The following is a 17,923-nucleotide window of genomic DNA, read 5'->3' on the forward strand; positions in this document are numbered from 1 at the left end:
CCTCCCCCCCCCCCCCCCCCCGCCATGGACATGGGGAACATACACCCTCTGGAACTCACCATAGGAACCAGCCCCGGCACTGCCACTTGGCACTGCCCCCAAGCAATGCCTCTGGTATTCTACAGTGTCAAGGCATGGTGGCCACCCACCCACCGGATTTAATGCCATGCATAATTAAACACATAACAGTGGATGGCAATAAATTCTGTCTGCTCTATTTCATTAGTATATTCATTCCATATTCATTACCCTATTCAATTTTTAATTGCTTATCCTCTTAAGACTTCTTATACCGCGCAGTGTTTCCTGAGTTAGCAGATCACATAACCTACTCCCAAGTGTTCACCAATAAAATTCTTATCCAAAACATCAGGCGTGATTCCCTTTTCTAGATTCAGTTTTCCTCCATTGAAGCCCTTTACAAAGAGGTTTAGTTACCGGGCAGCACGGTAGCACAGTGGTTAGCACTGTCACTTCACAGCACCAGGGTCCCAGGTTCGATTCCCCGCTGGGTCACTGTCTTGTGTGGAGTCAGCACGTTCTCCCCGTGTCTGCGTGGGTTTCCTCCGGGTGCTCCGGTTTCCTCCCACAAGTCCCAAAAGATGTGCTGTTTGTTAATTTGGACATTCTGAATTCTCCCTAACTGTCCTTAACAGGTGCCGGAATGTGGTGACGAGGGGCTTTTCACAGTAACTTCATTGCAGTATTAATGCAAGCCTACTTGTGACAATAAAGATTATTATAATTTCCATTTGCTCACATCTTCCAAATCAATGCGGCAAGCCATTGATACACCAGTGCAACATGCATCACATATTTTTTTTCATTTTCTATTTTCTCAATAAAAATTAACTATGAGGATAAACTAGCAAGTAGTATAAAAACTTTGGGCCAAACCCCTTCCCCGCCGGCCAGCGCGGCGCAAACCAATCCGGCGCCGGCCTAGCCCCTGAAGGTGCAGAGGATTCCACACCTTTGGGGCGGCCCGACGCCGGAGTGGTTCATGCCACTCCTTCACGCCGGAGTTGCCCACACCGCCGATTCCCGCCCCTGGTGTTTAATGTGAAAACGTATATACAGATTTGTGCCCTCGTCCCTGTATCTAAAATGTGCCCTGCACCCTTGCCAACTAACTGGTGTCTAACTTTCTGTCCTAACGGGCCCTAATGCTACGTCTTGGTGTATCCCCAGATGGTACAGACGGAATAGAGGTGGCATGCTGTGATTCCCGCCCTGCGACCTGGGTCTCCGTTGGCGGCCATCTTCTTGGCGAACGGGCCTGAATGGGCGTGGCTGCTGCTCAGGTGTCCCAGGTGGCGTGGTGCTGCCCTGTTCTGCCCGCTGCCAACCTGATGCGTCAGGGACAGGAGTGGGGGGGAGTCCTAGGTGCTGCGGTGTTCCGGCACCTCCCCCGCGGGACTCCCCCGCATGGGCCCCTGCACCTCCTCCTCCCTTGGGGTGCCCAATGGCTCCAGGGCTACTCCGTGGGACAATGGTGCAGGCAGAGCTATTCCCTCAGGCTCCCCTGCCACCTGGCGTTGGGAGTCCTGGAGGCCTGCTCTGGGCTGGACCAGGAATCTGCATGCACGCAGCCATGGAACACAGGGAGTGCATCATGTCCATCTGGGATTGCACCACATCACCCATTGACTGCGCCATCTCCTTCTGGGACTGGGCCACCTCCCTCTGTGTCTGTGCCATGTCAGCCAGTGCCTGGTCAATGCCGCCGATGTTCCCAGCCATGGCCCGCTGTGACTGCGCCATGCTCAGAAGTGCCGCTGCGATGTCCAGGTGGATCTCACACATGGTTACCTGTGAGGCGGAAACCCTGTCCTTGGCCTCGGCCAGAGCCTGCACAGAATGCCCCAGATCTTGGACATGCTAATCCATAGCCAAAACTGCCGCACCCAATGCCTCCATTGTGGACGCCACCCGTGCGGCGTCGGCCTGGGTGGCACACGTGGTCGGCACCACCTCCTGCTCCTGCACGTGGTTGGATTTCTCCAAATGTGCCTGCAGGCACTGAATGCTCGCCGACAACTCCTCATGCAGTCCTTGGCTCTGCGACTGCATCGCCACAATCAATGGGAATGTCTGTTCCAGAAGCCTGAAACCCACCTGGATTGCAGCTAGTTCCTGGGGCGGCTGCTTTCCAACCGTCCGCTACCTTGGGTATTCCTACCTCCACCTGATGTACCGGATCAGCTGTGTGGTGCGCACCAGATAGTGTCTCAGAAGCCTTTTCACTAAAGTGTCCAACTGATGTGAGTGTCTCTGGGATGGTGGAGGGTGTTGGAGACAGCATTGATGGGAAATCTGTGACATTCTCAGAGCTCCGGGGTGTCCTGCGTCTCAGATCGAGGGCTGTCGTCTGAGTTGCTCTCGTCATCAATGCTCGGCTCACAGGGGGTCTCCGGCTGTGGCACTGGTGGCTGGGCATGCCACCCCATCTCCAGCTGGAGACGCATGATTAGACCGCAGGGTGGTGTTGGCATACGTGTCACGGGGAACCGCAACTCAGCAAGGTCTCACTTCCTTGCCCGCAGCCAAATCCACCCCAGTGACCTCCCTTTCCTCCGGGTCGCCGACCAAGTCCAGGGCCCTTTGCTCTGCCACAGTTAGGGGCCGCAGGTCCGGCGGCCCCTCTCCAGTTTTTTCCCGCACCGGACAGTTATGGGCAGCCTTCTGCTGGGGAGGTGCAAACAGAAAACAACGCTGTTAGACAGTCCGACGCATGCAAAATAGGGGGTGGGTAGCTGGAGGCCTCAGTGGCCAGGGCACCCGGCCATGGCTACTGGAATAGGTGCCGGCATGTGGTTCGGCCACCCTCCGGGTTGTTGGGGGTGGGGGAGTGGGTGTGTGGGGTTACCTGTGTGTGGGACGCTGTAGTACCAAGGGCACAGTGCTGCCTACTCACCCTGGCCACCCTGAGGAGGTCATGCAGTTTTTTCTGACACTACTGGCTGGTTCGGACAGTGTAATTGGTGGCGCTGACCGCCTCTGCCACCTGCACCCAGGCACAACGAATGGTGACAGCTGGCAGCCTCCTTCCCGGGCTGTGGTACAGGGTGGCCTACCTCTCCTCCACTGTGTCCAGGAAGGTCTCCAGCTCGGCGTCGGTGAAACGTGGTGCCACGCATCTTGCTGCCATTGTGTTGGCTGGGATGGTGTGTTTGGGGATAGAAGTGTGTATATGCGGCTGCAGCCTATCAGGCTTCTGGGTGTCAATCGCGAAACTGGCGAGTCCCGCACAGTTTCTCTCTGGAATCGATCATGTTCCATTTGGCACAGGTGCTAGCCCCTTAACTGTAGCTGATTCGGCCCAGGTGGGGCGGCGGTTTTGCTGTTGTGGAACTCCACAAATCCTCCGCCGGCGTCAACACTTAGTCTCAGAAATAGAGAATCCAGCCCAATATGCTTGGATTTCCAAAAAGTGTTCAATAAATTACTGCAAAAAAGGCTCCTTAATAAGATAAGAGTCCATGGTGTTTGGGGCTGTGTATTAACATGGATAGAGGATTGGCTGACAAATAGAAGACAGAGTTGGGATGAGAGGGGCATTTTCAGGATGGCAACCTGTGACTAGTGGAGTGTCACATGGATCAGTGCTGGGGTCACAATTATTTACAAAATATATTAATGACTTGGACAAGGGAAGTGAATATACTAATGCCAAATTTGTGGATGACACAAAAAATAGGTGGGAGGGTAAGGGGTGAGGATGACAGAAGAGTCTACAGAGGGATATAAACAGGTTAAGTGAGCAGGCAAAAACATGGCAGATGGAATATAATGTAGGAACATGTGCAGTCATGCACTATGGTAGCCAGAATAAAGGAAGAGAAAGATTGCTCTCAGCTGCAGCACAGAGGGACTCGAGGGTCCTTGTGCAAAAATCATTAAAAGCTAGCATGCAAATTCAGCAGGTAACAGGGAAGACAAATGGAATGGTGGCCTTCATTTCAAAGGGAGTAGAGTATAAAAATAAGGAATTCTCGCTAAAACTATACAAGGGCACCAGTTAGATCACAGCTAGAATACAGATTGCGTCCCCTTATCTGATAAAAGATATACTGACATTGGAGCCAGTCCAGAGAAGGTTTACAAGCTTGATCCCGGGTATGAGGAGAGATTGAGTAGGTTGGGGATGTAGTCATTGGAGATTGGAAGAATGAGAGGGTGACCTTATTGAGACATATAAGATTCTCAGGGGGCTTGACAGGGTGGATGATGAGAGGATGTTTCCCCCTGTGGGAGAGTACAGGATCAGAGGGCATAATCTCAGAGTAAGGGGTCGCTCATTTAAGACAGAGATGAGGAGGAATTTCTCTCAGAAGGTAGTGAATTTGTGGAATTCCTTACCACAAAGAGCTGTGGAGGCTGGGTCATTATGTATGTTCAAGACAGATGGACAGATTTTTAATCAGTAAGGGAATCGGGTATTCTGGGGATAAGCAGGAAAGTAGAGCTGAGGATTATCATATCAGATCAGTCATTATCTCGTTGAATGACGGAACAGAGTCGATGGGCCAAATAGCCTACTTTTGCACCTCTGTCTTATGGTCTCAATAATTTAAACATTAAGTGCTATTGGTACAGATCTTAATACAATGATCGATAACAGTGCTGATTTGCTTTCAAATTCCATTCTATAATTATCAATGTCTTCCTCTAGATTTCTGTTGTGTGGCCTGACCAGCACCTTAGTGAATTTGATTCTAATTGGTTGAAAATAAGACGTTTTGCCCAATCAGCAAGAAAGGAAAAACAAGAACAGCTTTTCTTAAGAGGTAAGAACATTATTCCTTAAACCTCGTGTCATTGCACCCAGACAAGGAAATTATGTGAATTGAGTGCGTCTGAGAGGTTTATTACATTAAAAAGCATTACATTTTGAATTATTGGCATGGAGTTAATTTCTAATATAGCATAAAATGTTGCAAAAATGCCTTTTATATGGGTAACATTATCTTTTAGCAAATAAATCAAAAGTATTAACACAAGAATATAGTTCCTGTAGATTGTGTGGAATGTTGCACTATAAAATAGATACATTTTCCATACCGCCATGGCGCGTTTCTCAGCAGCGGGAGGTGGCCCGCCATTGGGCGGTGGCGGGATCTTCTGGTCTGGCGACTGTCAATGGGATTTCAGCCCCCCTGCCCTCCCCGCCGCTGGGGGACCCATGGCAGGGGTGTGCCGTTGGCAGGACCGGAAGATCCCACTGGCTAGAATGGCTAGAAAATTCACCCCCCCCCCCCCCCACCCCCCCACCCGCATTGTAAAGTGTTTATCTTTCTGAACTTGTAAAGTTTAATTATGTTTGTTCAAATCCCTGGGAATTTTGTGGCCTTTTTCTAGCAGCAGGTGTTTTGAATTTCATCTTGTCTACTTTGTCCAAAACGTTATTGGTTCCGAACGTGGGGTCTGGCCAAGGGTTGTAACATAAACATATAAGATCCTGAGGCGAATTGACAGAGTGGATGCTGGGAGGATGCTGGTTTCGCCTTGTGTGAGAAATCATAGATCATAGAATTCATAGAATTTACAGTGCAGAAGGAGGCCATTTGGCCCATCGAGTCAACATTGGCCCTTGGAAAGAGCACCCTACCCAAGCCCACACCTCCACCCTATCCCCATAACCCAGTAACCCCACCCAACACTAAGGGCAATTTTGGACACCAAGGGCAATTTCGCATGGCCAACAATCCAAAGATGTGCAGTTTAGGTGGATCGGCCATGCTACATTGCCCCTTACGGAGGGGCTACAGGACTCGGGTGGGGAATAGGGCCTAGGTAGGGTGGTCTTTCGAAGAGTTGGTGAGGACTCGGAGGGCCGAATAGCCTCCTTCTGCACTCTCGGGATTCCACAGTTCTATTGGTGACAAAACCCTTTATCCAATTCCTCATTTCTATTCTTCTGCACATCCCTCTCCATGCTCCAAACTCTTTAAAATTCAGTCTCTAAACTTGGAAAAATCAGAAGCTAGATGATGTCTTCCCTCTGACTGCTCCTCAAATTCCCAATCAAACCTGTCCCCTCTCTACGAAACAGTTGCAATGAAATTGATTTCTTCAACGGTTGTCTCATTCCTACTTTTGATGTATTTCCTCCCTTCAAATCCCAGGTTGCTATCCACTCCCACCCTGGGCAACAACCATCTCTCCATTGATAAATCCATGAATCTAGGCTTGAACACCAGGCCTTTGTGTTCACTACTCATTCAAACTGGATCATTGCATGCTATATTCATTGTCACCTCTCCAACTCAAACTATTGCGAGCCATTAACATATCCTCTAACCTCTATCCTCTCCATGGCCTCAAAATGGAATTGCCTATGCAGGTTACTGGACATCATTAATTCCTCCTCTCCTGCTTTCAAAAACCTCCTCGGATCTTTCTCTTGGGCTGTGCCTTCAGTCCTCAACCATCGCTGTTAAGGCTCTTTTCTTTTTTGCTTTTTCTCATAGTTTTTTCCCTCAATGTAAAGCATTTTAAGATGTCTCGTGTTTGTGAAATTCAAGTTGAAGTTGTCATTTACCAATTGCAACAACTTATGGTTCTGACTCAGCTACTGTTGATGAACGAAGTGACAAATCCTAGACCATGGTGCCTGGCAACATTGTTAAATTACAAATTTTTGGACCTCATATTTTACAGACATTACAGACATTTTTGTACTTTGCCTGTGCGTGTTAAATCAGGATGGCCATATTCTGTGAAATAACTCCCATAAGTCAAATAGTTCTATTTACATGCAAAGAAATGCCAATTGCTGTCTGAAATTATTCTACTTATCTATCAAGCCATAAAGGATCGATGCAAACTTTGAACTAAGCAGTTTTTATTTATGTGTGTGCTGGTAGATTTTGTTTTTAAATTGCTTAATATGATATGGCACAGCAATTACGAGAGTTCTGATGTTACACTGCTATTCAGAGTCTATTGTGACAGCTATTCCAGTGTTGCTACATTCAAATAGATGTATTTCTTAATTCTTAGTCAGCCAATAAATGACATACTTCATAACAGCAGTGCACTTCATTGGAAATGAGTGCGAGTAGAGGAAAGGTTGGAAAAGCATCTATTGAAACATATGTTTTGAGGCAGCAGGATTGTTGGAAACGTTGGAGATGAAGGCAGTTAGTATAATGGCAGGACGACTACAGAAAAACAGCAATGTTGCAAAGTTTTTCAGAATTTCAGTCATAGTCTGGTTTCGAAACATGGGGCGGGATTCTCCAACCTCGCGCCGGGTCGGAGAATCGCCGGGGGGGCCACGTGAGTCGCGCCACACCACCCCAATGCCGGGACGTGAGAATTGGCGCCATTGGGGCCGGCGTGGTCGGCGCGGCGCCGCTCTGCGGGGTCGGAGAATCCCGCCAATGGTGTTTGAAAAGATAATCATCTTGCAATATTAAAGAATCTAGGTAGAAAGCTTATAGTGGTTCCAAGTTACAGAATGCCCCAAAATCCTGTTTACATTAATATAAGAACAGATATACATGGAATATTCAGCAAGTCAATTGACACTTGAAAGAGAAAAATAACGCAAGGTAAGTTTCCTGGAACTGCGCATTTAGTTATATTGTAACCAATTAATGCATGCCAATTGATTTCATCTTACAGCATTCTTTTTAAAGAAAAACAGAATTTTAGAGAAACCCAATACACCAGAAGAGAAAATATTTTCTGGACGCAAGGAAAGGGCAGGGATGCGAGTCTAGCGGAATTGCAATTGCAAAGATCCAGCATGTGCAGAACGGGCTGAAATACTTCCTTTCTGCTATAATCATACTCTTTGAGCTGGGGTGGACTGCTCACCTTCACCCACCCAGAAGGAAGTTCAGCTTGCAGTCATCGCACCTGAATAAAGCCACAGCAAACCGCTGGCAGGTTAGGACTTTAACCTGGTTGTCGTAAGACTTCTTACTGTGCCAACACCGTCATCTCCACATTGGCAGGTTAAACGGGCAGAGAGTAGGACTTCCTACCCTCAGTGGGAGGAATCCCCGTCCTTGACTCCCAGCTGTGGATCCCGGAGAGAGGTAAGTGCTGGGCTTTTAGTGGGGGGGGAGGGGGATCAGGCAGTCTAGGGAGGGGGCAAGGGGGTGGACGCTAGTTTTGGAGGCCAGGTGGGAAGGAACAAAGGAGGATGTAACACCTTGGGGGGGGGGGGTGCCTGATGAGCAAAGGGCTGTATCCCCTTCCTTCCCACCTTTTAACAACTTGTGTTCAAAGAACGGCTTTCCCATTTCCTCTGTTCTGCCCATGCCAACCATATTATGGCATGGGAACAGAGGGGGATATCAAATCCAGCCATATAGTTCAAAGAGAGATAATAGTCTTGATATTAATACCCCAAAGTAGGTGAGAATAAGTCAGGAAAATTAAACCCTAAAAATTGAGAGACGCTATCCCAATCTGACACATATGCACACATTGCCAATATTATGACAGTGGGTAGTGAACAATGATCCCTGTAAGCTGTGTAAATGTGCAGCCATGCAGCATCCCAGAAGATACCATTCGGGCTGTTTGCAAGCTATGATGAATGCTGCACGCGGAAATGAACAGGCCATGTATGATGGATATAATTTAGAGGAGACATTAGTATCAAAGTTGCAATGTCCTGTCTTGGAGAGGTGGGACATTCCTTAACAGATTTAAATCAGGATTGAAATCAGGCTATCGCAGCGCAATTAAAAGCCTCATTCAAGTTTAAGTGCTGCACACAGGTTTCTCCCAAGACTTGGGAAATCCAGCAGGGAAATGGAGGCAGGAGGCGCTGGCCCTTATAAACGCCCTTGTGGGCCAGGAAGAGCTGCCCCTGCTCCACTACACCCCCACATCATTCTGCAAGGAAACTTTCAGCTCGCCTTCAGGTGATCATAGCCGATCTGTAATCCCTGCTGTGATCGATGACCTCCACTCTAACCCCCGATGACCTTTCACTCTCCCTCTCTCCCCTGCCACTCTGTTTTTCTGCCACGAGGTGATCTCCCACAGAGAACATGGGAGCCAACAACAAAGGTAGTTGTACGTGTTTTGTGGAGTTAAAAACCAGAGGCATTCTGCTGTGTCAACATCACCTCCTTTGAATACCGTAAAATAGCCTCTGATAAGGATATCTGCAAGGTAGCTATATGGACCAATTTTCAATAAATATTAAACCCTCCTGCCCAAACCCTTTTCTCGTTGCCAACCTTTCCTGTAAAAACCAATGGGACATCCAGAAAGATTACTGGAAATTAAACTGAACAAGTAAACAGAAGGGATTTTTTCTCTCTGTTTTATCAAGTGAACTTCAGTTAAAACTGAAAATGAAAAGTTCTGTAAGTGAAGCTAAATTGGGTCAAAAGGTAAACAGCATTTATGTACTGTTGGATTTGTTCAAACAAATTAAAAGCTAAATCTGGAACGGTTTGAAGGACCTATTTTCGATAATGTTGAAATGAAAAGCTTGTACAGTTTAACTTAAATCAACAAATACAGGAGAAGGTACCTTGGATTTAGCAAAGTACATGAATTGAAATACAGACAGCTGCTGGGAAAACTCCGAAACCATAGTCAACTGTTCGGAAAATTATTAGAAATGTTCAATTTCATTTTATTATTATTATAGACAATTTTTCAAATTGCTGTTGGTAAAAGTATATTTGGTGAAATCAAGTTAATTTTGCAAAGTAAAATTGGACAAGTAATGCACTAGTTAAACGGAGTCAAACATTTTTTTAAGGAAGGTTGTGGTTTTGTAGCTTCATATTATCATGGAAACTGGATGAAATGCAAAAATGCAGCGTATTATTTAACTTGGACCATCGGCACAGAACTGGAGCGAGTAAGTACAAATTTAACAGTAATACAAAGAACAAAGAACAAAGAAATGTACAGCACAGGAACAGGCCCTTCGGCCCTCCAAGCCCGTGCCGACCATACTGCCCGACTAAACTACAATCTTCTACACTTCCTGGGTCCGTATCCTTCTATTCCCATCCTATTCATATATTTGTCAAGATGCCCCTTAAATGTCCCTATCGTCCCTGCCTCCACTACCTCCTCCGGTAGTGAGTTCCAGGCACCCACTACCCTCTGCGTAAAAAACTTGCCTCGTACATCTACTCTAAACTTTGCCCCTCTCACCTTAAACCTATGCCCCCTAGTAATTGACCCCTCTACCCTGGGGAAAAGCCTCTGACTATCCACTCTGTCTATGCCCCTCATAATTTTGTATACCTCTATCAGGTCGCCCCTCAACCTCCTTCGTTCCAGTGAGAACAAACCGAGTTTATTCAATCGCTCCTCATAGCTTATGCCCTCCATACCAGGCAACATTCTGGTAAATCTCTTCTGCACCCTCTCTAAAGCCTCCACATCCTTCTGGTAGTGTGGCGACCAGAATTGAACACTATACTCCAAGTGTGGCCTAACTAAGGTTCTATACAGCTGCAACATGACTTGCCAATTCTTATACTCAATGCCCCGGCCAATGAAGGCAAGCATGCCGTATGCCTTCTTGACTACCTTCTCCACCTGTGTAGCCCCTTTCAGTGATCTGTGGACCTGTACTCCTAGATCTCTTTGACTTTCAATACTCTTGAGGGTTCTACCATTCACTGTATATTCCCTACCTGCATTAGCCCTTCCAAAATGCATTACCTCACATTTGTCCAGGTTAAACTCCATCTGCCATCTCTCCGCCCAAGTCTCCAGACAATCTAAATCCTGCTGTATCCTCAGACAGTCCTCATCGCTATCCGCAATTCCACCAACCTTTGTGTCGTCTGCAAACTTACTAATCAGACCAGTTACATTTTCCTCCAAATCATTTATATATACTACAAAGAGCAAAGGTCCCAGCACTGATCCCTGTGGAACACCACTGGTCACAGCCCTCCAATTAGAAAAGCATCCCTCCATTGCTACCCTCTGCCTTCTATGGCCTAGCCAGTTCTGTATCCACCTTGCCAGTTCACCCCTGATCCCGTGTGACTTCACCTTTTGTACTAGTCTACCATGAGGGACCTTGTCAAAGGCCTTACTGAAGTCCATATAGACAACATCTACTGCCCTACCTGCATCAATCATCTTAGTGACCTCCTCGAAAAACTCTATCAAGTTAGTGAGACACGACCTCCCCTTCACAAAACCGTGCTGCCTCTCACTAATACGTCCATTTGCTTCCAAATGGGAGTAGATCCTGTCTCGAAGAATTCTCTCCAGTAATTTCCCTACCACTGAAGTAAGGCTCACCGGCCTGTAGTTCCCGGGATTATCCCTGCCACCCTTCTTAAACAGAGGAACAACATTGGCTATTCTCCAGTCCTCCGGGACATCCCCTGAAGACAGCGAGGATCCAAAGATTTCTGTCAAGGCCTCAGCAATTTCCTCTCCAGCCTCCTTCAGTATTCTGGGGTAGATCCCATCCGGCCCTGGGGACTTATCTACCTTAATATTTTTTAAGACACCCAACACCTCGTCTTTTTGGATCACAATGTGACCCAGGCTATCTACACCCCCTTCTCCAGACTCAACATCTACCAATTCCTTCTCTTTGGTGAATACTGATGCAAAGTATTCATTTAGTACCTCGCCCATTTCCTCTGGCTCCACACATAGATTCCCTTGCCTATCCTTCAGTGGGCCAACCCTTTCCCTGGCTACCCTCTTGCTTTTTATGTAAGTGTAAAAAGCCTTGGGATTTTCCTTAACCCTATTTGCCAATGACTTTTCATGACCCCTTCTAGCCCTCCTGACTCCCTGCTTAAGTTCCTTCCTACTTTCCTTATATGCCATACATTGTAAACAGTTGAAAGGAGAAGTTCATCAATATTCTCTCTTACCCCGTTATATCTGAGGTGGAGTGAGTTAGGCAGCAGCTTTTAGAAAAGAAAACGCCGATAATGCTGATGACACTTATTGTCACTTTTTCTTGTAAAGATCTAGGCTGGAACTTACCGCTATTCACGCCGGCGGGATCCTCTGGTCCCACCGACGGTGTACCCCCATTTCGGGTATCCTGAGACAAGGGGTGCAATCAACGGGTAATATCATTGACAAGGGTGGGACCAGAAGATCCTACTGGCGGGCTGCTTCCACGGCTGAAAAATATGCGGCGGGTTCCTTGGTCAATCCCGCGATGCAGCTTTAATAGCTGCATCGCGCCCGACTCGGGTCTAGACCCGACCGGTAAATCTCCTGAGAGGCCTCTTGTGAGATTTATCCGGCTTGAGACGTCTCACAACATTCCGTTAGATCTTGCAAGACGTTGCGATCTGCATCCCGGCCACAATGGGCAAGACCAAAATTTGCATATTAAATGGGCAATTAGGCAAAGTTGGCTATGCAGTCGCCGGATCTAACCAGTGCCTGTGATCAAATCTCCTCCCCGAGGAGACCCCAGCCAGGAGTCTTTTAGCACTGGTCTCCACAAACGGGGGCAGGGCAGAATGGCACTTGGGGAGTCTACCAGGCGATTGGAGGTCCCGGGTGGTCAGCATCTGGGCAGGGTGGCACCCTGGCACTGATGCCACCTGGGCAACTTGACACTTCTTGCTTGACACCTTGGCAGTGCCACTCAGGTGCTAGTCTGGCACCGCCAGGGTGTCTAGGTAGAACTGCCAAGCTGGCAGTACCATGGTGCCAAGGTGGCATCTTTCCTGCACCAGGGATCAGGCCGAGGAGGGACCTGCCCTTATGAAGTGGAGGAGCTCGAGGACCCCCCCAACAGGTACGTTGGTGCATTTGGATGTCCAAGGGTCACATTAGAGGGTTGCGATATCAGGGCTCCTCAGAACAGGAAATTAAGATAAGTGCAGCCTCGGAGCTGAAAAGATAACAGTCCCATTCGATAGGGGGGTCGTTCCCGGCGCTTGTAGGCCCGCTAAACCCGCCCACGATGGGTCTCTTTTTTTCGATGAATCGTGCCCGTAGTTGTTTCTCCAATTTAATAACCTCCTCCAGCCTCTCAAATCTCTGAGATATTTGCGCTCATCCAATACTGGTTTCTTGAGCATCCCTGATTTTAATCGCTCCACCATTGGTGGCTGTGTCTTCAGTTGCCCAGGCCCAAAGCTCCGGAATTCACTCGCTACACTTCTCTGCCTCTCTACCTGGCTTTATCCTCTACGACATTCCTTAAAGTCTACGGGCGGGATTCTCCATTTCTGAGACTAAGTGTTGACGCCAAAGCAGAACTCGTGGACGTTCACGACAGAAAAATAGGTGCCGAGCCTGACGGATTCCGCTACTATCGAGGGGATGGCACCGGTGCCGTGTGGAACACAATCGATTCCAATGAAAAACAGTACGGGATTTGCCGGGTCCGCGATTGACACTCGGGAGGCTGACAAGCTGCAGCCGCACAAACACACTTAATTCCCCACACACATCAACCCAGCCAACAAGCTGGCACTGGTTGTGCTGGAGCACACCCATACAGCTCATGGGTCGGCCGGGGCCAGAGGGCACCTCGGGGGAATGCCCTGGGGGGGACACCGATACGACCCGTGGCATTAAGTTGAAAGTGGGCTGTTAGCGGTGTGCGCAGCTGCATGGCTGCCTTGCCGGCTGCGGCAATGGTGTTCCGTGCCCGTCTACCACGACCCCCAGCCCACCTCCTGGCCACCCCACACTACTCCCCCCAGCCCTGGCAGAAGCCCCCGGCCAGCGGCACAACTGTCTGCAAACTATGGCGATGTTGGACACTTCCCATGCCCCCTCTCTCTCCCTCAGCAGCCGCCACACTGGTTTTACGGGTTTTAAAAGCACAAGTGAACCGCGCCGTCGGGAACTCGGCCCATCGGAGGCGGAGAATCGAGAATGCCCTGGAGAACACCGGGTCGGAGCCGCTAATAATATGCAAACGGTGTCTCCTGTGCATGTGTTCCAGAACGCATTGATGCCGCTGTCGGAGTGCTGGAGCATTGCGATGTGGCATCAAATCGGCGCCTGCTGCGATTTTGGTGTCGGAATCGATTCTCTGCCCAATAGTCTTTGCCGATTTCGGCGTCGGCTAACAGACAATGCGGCCCTGGCATCATACCTCTTATGGGGCTTGGTGGCATATTTTGTTTTATATTCCTCCTGTGAAGCACTCCTGTGATGTTTTAGTACAATAAAGATGCAATTTAAATGTAAGTTTCTGTATTAATTGACTTAATTTTGCAGTGGATAACATAGAATTGCTTTATGTTGGCAAAGCTGACGAAAGCGTTAGTAAGACAAAGATCGATGTATCTGCCCAGGATAGAACAGATCAACTGTTCTCTGCTATTTAACCTCATTAAAAACTGCAAAGTCTTTATGAATAACTCACTGGCACACATGTGCTAGTTAGTGATTGAATACAGGTTCATAGTCATGATTTCCAAGATAATGAGTACTCTGTCATAGCACATAGCTCAAATGGAATTTCCAGTGGCTTAGCAAGTATGGATAAAGGGAAGATTCAAAAGTGTGCAGGGAACAAAATTATGCATTTTTAAACACTTTACAATTTTCTTGTCACACTAGTAGATATGAATCTACTGAATCTGAATGGAAGGGAGGGGGGGATTTGGGCAGACGGCCTCTAATGAGGGGGGGTTAGAAAGAGGGTAATATGTGTGGGGGGGGGCAGTGATGTGGACGGCACTACTGGACATGGGTGGGTCGGGACACGGAACGATACTGGGCAGGGGCTGTGCCAGTTGCAAACTCGTGGTGGGGGTGGGAGTGCCTGGGGCCCAGTGCCAATTCACCCGTGTGGCCGGGTGGAGGTAATTGACCTTCTTCCGGCACTGGGTGCCCGTCCTCCTGGTCACACTCCCCAAGCTGATGGCCGCTGCCACTTCCTCCCGGGCGGGACTGGCTGCCCTGTGGCTGACCGTCCATCATGGTAACAGGGCATACCGTCTGGCCTCGAACCCGTCCAATAATCTGCCTAGGTCGGCATCATCGTGGGAATCATGGTGCTAGTCTTCTCAGAGGCATGGCTGTGCGTTGATTGGGCTTGGCTGTGCAGGATCGGTTTAAATGCTGCTCTCCTTTGTTAGTGAGGGGCTGGCGAGCATGGTCCTGGCGAATCAGCCAGCGGACCATCATTTGAGGCGTGAAGCCTGCGAGGCCTAGTTAAGTGGGCCAATTAATGTTTTATAGCAGCGACGGCCTCACCAGTCTGAGCGTCGGAATGTTTTAGTTGAATCGCGCCCAATATTTCAGGTCATTGAGCTTTCTGTTTGAAAATGGAAAAACATACGTGTTGATAACACCTATTATCTGTATCTGGTCAATGTTGATCGCAAGGAATGCATTTAAATATCTGTTGAAAACAGTTATTCAAGCCTTTTAAATCATTAGTAAGATTGAAAATGTCATGTACACTCTAAACAGCTTAACCTTCAAGAGGACATTCATCGTTGCAAGGGGGGAGAAAGTGCAAACTCCACACAGACAGTCACCCAAGACCAGAATTGAACCCGGGTCTCTGGTGCTGAGGCAGTAATGCTGACCACTGTACATCCGTGCCACCCTACTACCCGGTGTTGTCAATTGAAGTGAATGTCCTGGAACAGCTTAATTTACAAATCGTGGAGTATGGGATTTTGTATCATTGCAACAACCATCTCAGCTGTTTGGTTTGGGAAATTCATGCCACATACAGACTCTGAAGTCTACATTCTCTGGAACCGACTATTAAAGAGTTAAAAACTGGCCACCAATTTTCTGCTCTTGATCACTATCCAGTTATCTCTGCTGAAAATGCGTGTTTGGAAGAGGATAGGATGAGACTTGATTATGTTTCTCAGAAAATTTCTCTGTCAAGATGTACACATGACCCTACTTAGGGAAGATAATTGAATCCTGAATTGTGATTCGTTTCATGTTAGAACTGCAAACACTTGAGGGTTTTAATGCATTAATCATGTCTAATATACCATGGCCAGTTACAAAAATACATACCACACAGTTGAATATAGAATGATGCACCATGTGCCAAAGCACTTAGTATATTTAATAGAAAGTCTGAGCTGAAAGTTTTCCTTAAGCAAATGATTTTAGCTTACTTCTGTGGAAAGTTTTGTTCAGCTTCCTTTGTTAGAACAGAGACTGATTTAGTGCTGTTAATACTACAGAGAAAACTGCCCATGTCTCACCTGCCTTGAGCAATTGGGACACAGCATGCATATGCCAGATGCAAAATAAGTGGTGGTGAAGGATTCCAGAACTACCTGATTTCACTCAGACAGAGACCAGTGCTTGCACACTGGATTAGGACATGAAAAGTGAACTTTAGCTCGATGAACCAACAAGAAAAAATTGGACACAGTTCTCCATTTGAATTTACACTAACAGAAATATGGGAAATGAGCTCAAGGTTCAAATGGGATGCTAGGATGAGGAGACTACCTCTGAAACACTCTCCCATGTTGTGACACAAAAATATTTCTATCTTGGGACTTGTAAGCCTCTGCTCAAACCTTTCTTTTTAAAAAAATCTTTATTGTCACAAGTAGGCTTACATTAACACTGAATGAAGTTACTGTGAAAAGCTCCTAGTCGCCACATTCTGGCGCCTGTTCGGGTACACAGAGGGAGAATTCAGAGTGTCCAATTCAACAGCATGTCTTTCGGGACTTGTGGGAGGAAACCAGAGCACCCGGAGGAAACCCACGCAGACACGGGGAGAACGTGCAGTCTCCGCACAGACAGTGACCCAAGCCGGGAATCGAACCTGGGACCCTGGCGCTGTGAAGCTACAGCTAACCACTGTGCTACCATCAGCAAAGTAGTGGAGGATCTCTATTGAAAGCAGCAGGCATTTATTCCCAAGAAATACGTGTCCAAGTCTATTTATAAATTTTAGATCACAGACTCTATGTGAAAATATCTTCCAGTTTCCAGCCAATTTTAAGGACCTATTCATGGGCAGATAATCGATGCAACTTTTTTTCAAGCGAGGCTGTAACATCATCTTCTTCAACAGGCCAACTGATGGAAGCAATAGAATGAGCAGTCAGATAAGGAGACACTTATCTGCAGCTTATGTTTGTTCATTGTGGATATGGTCCAGATAACCAATAACACACTGGGTTTGGATTATAATCAGGAGTCAGTTAACTGCTACATCCCTCACTTCATCACAAAAATAGGGCACGATTTAATGAAAAAAGTTTCTAACTGTGGTAACGAGTGGGAACTGCTATTAGCTTCCTGACGCTTGGCATACAAGGTGATCAGAGGATTGGATAGGGTGGACAGTGAGAGCCTTTTTCCTCGGATGGTGATGTCTAGCACGAGGGGACATACCTTTAAATTGAGGGGAGATAGATATAAGACAGATGTCAGAGGTAGGTTCTTTACTCAGAGAGTAGTAAGGGCGTGGAGTGCCCTGCCTGCAACAGTAGTGGACTCGTCAACACTAAGGGCATTCAAATGGTCATTGGATAGACATATGGACAATAAGGGAATAGTGTCTTTAGAGTGGTTTCACAGGTCGGCGCAACATCGGGGGCCGAAGGGCCTGTACTGCGCTGTAATGTTCTATGTTCTATGTTCTATGGCTCAGAGAGGCCATCACTGCTTTAAACCGTTAATTGGTCCAGTTGACGAGGCCCCACGGGCTTCACGTCACAAACAACTGACCCGCCGACTGATTCGCCAGGACTGCGCTCACATTCCCCCTGTTAACAGGGGAGAGCAGCAGGTGGAGCCTCCTGTGGCACATGCTGTCTGTCATCTGTTCAAAAGACCATCAACGCTTTGGGCTGACACTGGCCTCCACCTCTGGGTCCCTCCCTGAGCTGATGAGTGACCAGGCCATCAGGATATTGGGCAGGCCCCTGAACATGGGTCACCGCATCGAGACTGTCAATACTGCTGCCGCCGTCCTCTCTGGCATCTGGCCGCCTGGCCTGTCAGCAGCACCACGAGGGCAGCT

The 17,923-nt window shown here is 47.8% G+C and overlaps 1 protein-coding gene across 2 annotated transcripts in view; it reads left to right on the forward strand.

The window, feature by feature from the left end:
- The window catches only part of bbox1 (butyrobetaine (gamma), 2-oxoglutarate dioxygenase (gamma-butyrobetaine hydroxylase) 1), a 302,194-nt gene that overhangs the window by 81,367 nt on the left and 202,904 nt on the right, over positions 1–17,923 (forward strand). For both annotated transcript variants that reach the window (XM_072466641.1, XM_072466642.1), the window contains one exon: positions 4,676–4,790. In XM_072466641.1, the coding sequence (XP_072322742.1) occupies positions 4,676–4,790 (115 nt within the window). The remainder of the gene's footprint in view (positions 1–4,675; positions 4,791–17,923) is intronic.

This window comes from Scyliorhinus torazame, chromosome 10, assembly GCF_047496885.1.
Source record: "Scyliorhinus torazame isolate Kashiwa2021f chromosome 10, sScyTor2.1, whole genome shotgun sequence".
NCBI lineage: Eukaryota > Metazoa > Chordata > Chondrichthyes > Carcharhiniformes > Scyliorhinidae > Scyliorhinus > Scyliorhinus torazame.